The 7,349-nt window shown below is 42.0% G+C and overlaps 1 protein-coding gene across 1 annotated transcript; it reads right to left on the bottom strand.

Moving 5' to 3' along the window:
* Positions 1-3,572: 3,572 nt before the first annotated feature.
* LOC143117655 (uncharacterized) lies at positions 3,573-5,195 on the bottom strand. Its single transcript, XM_076279282.1, has 2 exons — positions 5,183-5,195; positions 3,573-5,065 (listed from the first exon to the last, which is right to left on the bottom strand). The coding sequence occupies exons 1-2, from the start codon at positions 5,193-5,195 to the stop codon at positions 3,573-3,575; spliced, it is 1,506 nt and encodes a 501-aa protein (XP_076135397.1).
* Positions 5,196-7,349: the final 2,154 nt, after the last annotated feature.

The following is a 7,349-nucleotide window of genomic DNA, read 5'->3' as shown; positions in this document are numbered from 1 at the left end:
ATGTGATATCATCACTTCTTGCGCACAAGAGCACATCCATGCAAAACATTACAAATTACACAATTACAATGGGAAACATAATTATAATGAAGATATTACGAAATACATTTCACAATGAGTAGTTATTCAACATCATTTGCAAATCGGTAATTACGGATGCAAGTGATTAGGAGTGAAATGAAGCACAGCTGAAGAGTCACGAGATGGAAGTGCATAACTGCACAACTCCTCTGCTGGACAAATCTCCTTACGTTTTTTTTATTTAGTCAATCGAACATTATTGGGCTAAATGTTTTTCAGGCTATGTTTTCGAATGTAACCTATTGTCAGTCAATAGTGAAAGTAATTATTTGGATTTGGACCCTTGTTTACCATTATTGAATGATGATTCAAAGTACTACTTTTCTTTACGTCACAAAAAAGGGTCGATGGCAAGGTTCACTGCTGCAAAAAAACTATTTTACAGCAGTGGATAACCCCAGATACAAACTTGAAGCAATTTTGGATAATCTCGTTTCATTACATGGTTTGTCTTGAGTGTACGACTGCAAAGATCAATAAGGCAATAAGACAACCACTGTGATGAATATAGCCTCTGCCCTTAAATAGCTTCTTTGAATATTCTACAGTCAATATGAGTTTGCTGTCAGTCACAGTCGTGTTCTGTGTGTGTGTGTGTGTATGTGTTTATTTTTATTCTCATCCGTATGCTCTCTCTGTATGATAGGTGCTGTTTATTGGCAGCCGTGGCCTACTGGTTAGCGCTTCGAACCCCGACCAGTAGGCACGCCTGAAGTGCCCTTGAGCAAGGCACCTAACCCCTCACTGCTCCCCGAGCAGCGCTGTTGTTGCAGGCAGCTCACTGCGCCGGGATTAGTGTGTGCTTCACCTCACTGTGTGTTCACTGTGTGCTGAGTGTGTTTCACTAATTCACGTATTGGGATAAATGCAGAGACAAAATTTCCCTCACGGGATCAAAAGACTATATATACTTATATATATTGATTGAAAATAAAAAAGCATAATCACAAAAAAAACATATGAAAGTAACTGTGTAAAACTGTTTTGTTGTTGACTATAAGACCACGGTGAAGTTAGTTTCACTTTGCCAAATAGTTCAAATAATAGACGAGTGCAGATGTGTGTAAGCTATACTCTGCTAGGTTTTAGTAAAGCATGGTTTAGTGGAATACCTGTTCCATATGGTCTCGCATGCAAGCAGATTCCTTCAAATGCGCCGGTGATAATCAAAATACCGATGCACTGTTTGAAGTCGCTATGCTTGCTGTTAAGGGGAATGACAGATGTCACTCTCATTATGACTGCCGCGCAGCGAAGCGGCGGTCATATAGGTTTAGTCAGATTATTTTTTTTCTTTTTTTTTTTTTTCTTTTTCGCATGTCCAAATTTCCGTCAATGAGTCCCGGGACACTGAAAGACCGGGCTACACGAAACTTGGTGGGCATGTAACCCCACATGGATAGCATGGAACCATCGTTTTTCGTTTTGATCTGTAGCCCCCCCGCTGGACTGGACCCCCTGAAAGGAGGGTAGGACAGACACAGTTTTCTGTGAATATCTCGAAAACCGTAGGGTTTAGGAGGACCTTTTTAGGAGGACCTCATTTCATGTATAACGCCACCTAGTTAAACACGAAAAAGTAAAAATGAGGTGTTGTAATTGAAGGTATCTGTGACCTAACATAGTCAAAACTGCACGAAATTGGAAGTGTAGGATCATTATGACACCCTCTGTATGCACGCCAAATTTTGTGGAATTCCGTTCATGGGGGGCCACACAATAAATTAATTTATGTTACTATACACCAACTGGCCTGTAGGTGGCCGGAGACAGTTTTCTGTGAATATCTCGAGAACCGTAGGGCCTAGGAGGTCCACCTTTTTTATGTATGTTGGTCTTAAGGGGGCATGTCAACCCATCCGATTACCACTTATTTCATTTATAGCGCCATCTAGTTAAAAATTAAAAAGCAAAAAATTAGGTGTTTTCATCACAATATCTCTGGCTGACAAGGTCAAAACTGCACAAAATTAAAAGTGTAGGATCATTATGACACCCTCCGAATGCATGCCAAGTTGTGTGTACTTTCGTTCATGGGGGGCCTTACAATAAAATAATTTATGTGTACATTTAGTGACGTACACCAACAAGGATTCCCGGGACACTGAAAGACCGGGGTACACAAAACTTGGTGGGCATGTACCCCCACATGGATAGCATGGAACCGTCATTTTTCGTTTTGATCTGTAGCCCCCCCGCTGGACTGGACCCCCCGAAAGGAGGGTAGGGCAGACATAGTTCTCTGTGAATATCTTGAGAACTGTAGGGCCTAGGATGACCATTTTTTTCCGTATGTTTGCCTCCAGGGGTCATGTTAACCCATTTCATGTGCACACATGTGCACAAACAGATACACACACACACACACACATACATTCACAGTAATCATACGTATGACACATACTCACACAGTAGACATATGTACGCTTGCATGCACAGGCACATACACAAGCTCGCACACACACACACACACACACACATAACATAAACATAACACAAACAATCAAGAATTTCTCATAATTATGAACAGGCAAGATGGAGGTGGGGTTGTATAAAATGAATTTTACATGTGAAATCTATGAACTAATCATGTTTTGGTACTTGTTGTCTAGCAGATACCAGTGAGAATTGAGTGTGGATAATGCAATTTAGTGAGACAGTTAGAATCATATAGGCCTTTCAGCGTGATTTCTTTTTGTGGAAAAAATGTGCTGGACTGGGCGGCGGTCATATTTTGTACCGCTCTGCGGTACATCTAGTTGGTTTAAAGGATGTTACGCCCAAAACACACCCATGACTGATTAAGAAACATAAGGCCCACCTTCTTGCGCCAAGTGCCGGACGTTTGATAACGTTTCATGACTAAACCATACCCTGGAATTTGTTTGACCTGTTCACCAGTGACCATGCGTTTTAGACTGTCAAAATATAGGCCAGTGTCTCTCCCTCTCAGAACACACACAAACATCACTTTATTTTTTCTTTTGCCAATTGTAAACACAAAATCGCATTTAAAGTTCAAGTGTAGGATTGATGTGATGATAGTAGATTGAAGTAAGTTGCAATATGACTGACTTTGGTGGATTTAAAACAGATTTCCTTACATGAGGAATGTTAGATACTGTAGTTAGACTTAGTCATACTGTAGTCATACTTCCCCTCAGCCCAACCAACCTAAGACAACAAAGTCCCTATTAGACATGCATCTCTCCCTGAAACCATACCCCCCCCCCCCCCACACACACACACACAATACACAATACAGAGGCACAAACATGTTCATTCACACACTCACTCAGTCACTCACACACTCACTCACATACACACACCTACAAGATATGAGGCTACTAATGCAATAGTGAGGACATTAGTCTCTGTCTCAACTCATTTTGTGTGAAACTTTGATCACATTCAACACTGTGTTACAGCCTCTCTTCTGTGTGACTGCACTGGTGATTTTTGAGAATTTTTTTTGCAGAGAAACTCTTGTCCTACTGGGAGCAGGAGTACGGCTTCTCTCCTGTATGAACACGCTGGTGATTCTGGAGCTCCCTCGAGGCAGTGAATCTCTTGTCACACTTTAAGCAGTGGTACATCTTCTCTCCTGCGTGAATGTGTTGGTGTGTTTTCAAATGTTGCATTTGAGTGAATTTCTTGTCACATTGGGTGCAGTGGTACGGCCTCTCTCCAGTATGGATGCGCTGGTGTGTTTTGAGATTCCCCACCCGACTGAAACTCTTGTCACACTGGGAGCAGGAGTACGGTTTCTCTCCTGTGTGAATGCGTTGATGTATTTTGAGACTACCTCTAGTACTGTAACTTTTGCCACAGTCAACACACTGGTATGGTTTCTCTCCTGTGTGAATGCGTTGGTGTGTCTTTATATTCCCCGAGGTAGTGAATCTCTTGTCACACTTAGAGCAGTGGTACGGCTTCTCTCCTGTATGTCTACGCTTGTGTTTTCTGAGACTCCCCACATCACTGAATCGCTTGTCACATTGGGGGCAGGGGTATGGCCTCTCTCCAGTATGTACGCGTTGATGTGCTTTGAGTGTACTCTTAATACTGAAACTTTTGCCACAGTCAGCACACTGGTATGGTTTCTCTCCTGTGTGAATGCGTTGGTGTTTTTTGAGACTCCCCACATCACTGAATCGCTTGTCACATTGGGGGCAGGGGTATGGCCTCTCTCCAGTATGTACGCGTTGATGTGCTTTGAGTGTACTCGTACTACTAAAACTTTTGCCACAGTCTGCACACTGGTATGGTTTCTCTCCTGTGTGAATGCGTTGGTGTTTTTTGAGACTCCCCACAACACTGAATCTCTTGTTACATTGGGGGCAGGAGTACGGCCTCTCTCCTGTATGAATGCGCTGATGTTCTGTGAGACTACCCTTAACACTGAAACTTTTGCCACAGTCAGCACACTCGTATGGCTTCTCTCCTGTGTGAAAGCGTTGGTGTTTCTTGAGATGCCCCAATTGACTGAATCTCTTGTCACACTTTGAGCAGGGGTACGGCTTCTCTACTGTGTGAATGCGTTGATGTGTATTAAGACTACCCTTAGTACTAAAACTTTTGCCACAGTCAGCACACTGGTATGGTTTCTCTCCTGTGTGAATGCGTTGGTGTGTCTTTATATTCCCCGAGGTAGTGAATCTCTTGTCACACTTAGAGCAGTGGTACGGCTTCTCTCCTGTATGTATACGCTGGTGTATTTTGAGAGTCCCCGTATTATTGAAACGCTTGTCACATTGGAGGCAGGGGTACAGCTTCTCTCCAGTATGTATGTGCAGGTGACATTTTAGATGTTGCTTTCGATAAAATGTCTTGCCACAATGGGGGCAGTGGAATGGTTTCTCGTCTGTATGTTTGTGCTGGTGCAACTTGAGACTTCCCTCTTGATTGAATCTCTTGTTATCTGTTTGACACTTGTTGAGTTTCTCTGCTGTGCGAGTGGTTGGGTGACATTGATGTCCAACTCCTGTTTGACCAGAAACATAAGAAAACACATGAGCCCATCACAGCAACATACATTTCTTAAATCATATTTTGTCTTCATCTGAATGAAATATATGTATTTACCAAATGAGGCAGATACCAGACATCAACATCTAGGCACACTAAAACATTGGCAGCCTATAACAATACGGTACTTTTACTTTTCATCAACTAACAACTAACATTGCATCCTACAATATAGGTAACACATTTCCAATATATGCCTGTCATGTTTTTATAGCAAGACATTCTGAATCAATTTTGTATGTTTTCTGCCTTGTTGTATAAAAGCAATATTGCACTTGTGATCATAGGATTGGTCATGGATATTCCCATGGCTGTATTGTTGCCTATGGCCGAACAACACACGTGGGAATATTCAGGACCAATCTCACTCAATTATTACATAATGGACTATCTTTTCATCACTGTTAACCCGTAGAACTCCAGCAGGGTTTTTTGCAGGTTTTTGCGTGACTATGTTTTAATGACTTCATACAGATCTCAGGAAAGTGCAATACTGACTATCTTATATCCTTTTTGTCAGCACAACTTAAGCAATATGAGTAAATTATTGTCATTTCATTTAACCAACTATATACACAAACATAAGTAAAAAACATCAACATTTATTTATTTATTTTCAAATAAATGATTGGCAAAAAACACAAATACATAGATTGAACTGTTTTTACTAATTGAAATCATACAAACACTAATGTTGACACTACTTTCTTAAATGCAAGTCAGTAGGTGGATTACGGTCTATGAATAAATGGCGCTGTTGGTGATCTAGTTAATCTACCCATCCCTGGACAGGAAATGACTGCCATACAAATGTCCTATGGTCATTTCCCTAGATATTAGAAAGCTAGATACCGTATTGGTCTCCAGAACGTACATAAATTGTGCCACCATATTGGTGGGTCAACGATCACTGGAGGCCAATCTGGTACTAAATCTGGAACTGGCAGACACAGCAGGCAGTGTTATAGAGAGTGCATGTCTCTTCTCACTACTTCCTCCCTTGGGAAGAGGACTTGAGGACAAGTGAGGACAATCGTCCTGGACAAACATCACAGGAGACTGAGCCCAATAGGGGAAACCAGGATCAGGCTCTCACTAAGGTCATTGGGTGGTCAATCCCCAGGATGCATTGTTTGTTGACCTGCTGCTGACCCTAGCCTCTGTTAACCTTTTCCAGTACGGGCCATCTCTAGGCTTTTCCCCCGAGATCGCACTGTTCCTACTCTAGAGGCCACTGTTCTCACCCAGTTTGGCCTACCAAATGTTTGACCTCTTTGGAAAGCTGAGACACAGTAGTTTCAGTAGAGACCATCAGAATGACTGTGATGTACTGACACAGGGCTACAGAGGCTAGAATATAGTTTTTCCTCCCTGCCGGATTGCAAGCATCTCTGAACTGACCACAATTCAGCCCTCTAGGTCACTTGAGTGGACTTAGAAACACAACTGAGGTATCCTCAGGCGTTTTCAGGGTATATACAGAAATTCTTAAGTTGAATTTAATACCTTTTAATACCCTTTTTAATACCTTCACAATATGTTTTAAGTAAGGGATAATGTATAGAACGCCGGTCATTGTCGGGAGATAGGTCCCGACAGGGCGAACCGACCCCGACGCGCAGCGGAGGGGTCTTGTTCCGCCCTGAAGGGACCTATTTCCCGATAATGACCGGTGTTCTATACATTATCCCGCTTATTACACGGCTACTTACCAAAACGACACAATAAACTCCCCACGATATGACTCTTTAGCCTACATAGCCTAGGCTATAGCCTATTTGTTACCGTTTCATCATGGCTTTTGCTGAGAAACAAATAGTTCGCAACACACGCTGAACTTGAATCAAACATTCTTTAGAACACAGCTGATCAACCGTCTGCTTTCACTTTTGAATGAAGTTCCAATCCTTGCGTAGTGATATGAAAGAATTGACTCAGAAGCACAAAGCCCATTTTCCTTGACAGCGGTCTGTTATACTTAGCAACGGTCTGTTATTCAGAATTAGCAGACCGCCGAACGTTGGGAAGGCCCATTCAAGTGAATGGAGCATTCTGCAGCATTATGAAGAGCCGTTTAATAATAACAACACAACTTCGAACTGCAACTAGCGGCAACCTTTCGAAATTCAGTGTTGGGGCTAACTAATTATAAAGTAACAGATTACTGTAATTTTGTTACTTAACTTTCTGAGTAAGAAAGTGTAGCAATGCTTACAATTCAAATCAAGTATCTATTATTA

This window comes from Alosa pseudoharengus, unplaced genomic scaffold (assembly GCF_046254945.1).
Source record: "Alosa pseudoharengus isolate Yale_2024_CS ecotype anadromous, Long Island Sound unplaced genomic scaffold, YU_APseudo_1.1 YU_APseudo_1.1_scf_1, whole genome shotgun sequence".
NCBI classification, from domain to species: Eukaryota; Metazoa; Chordata; class Actinopteri; order Clupeiformes; family Clupeidae; genus Alosa; species Alosa pseudoharengus.
This window is presented reverse-complemented; position numbering and strand designations above follow the sequence as displayed.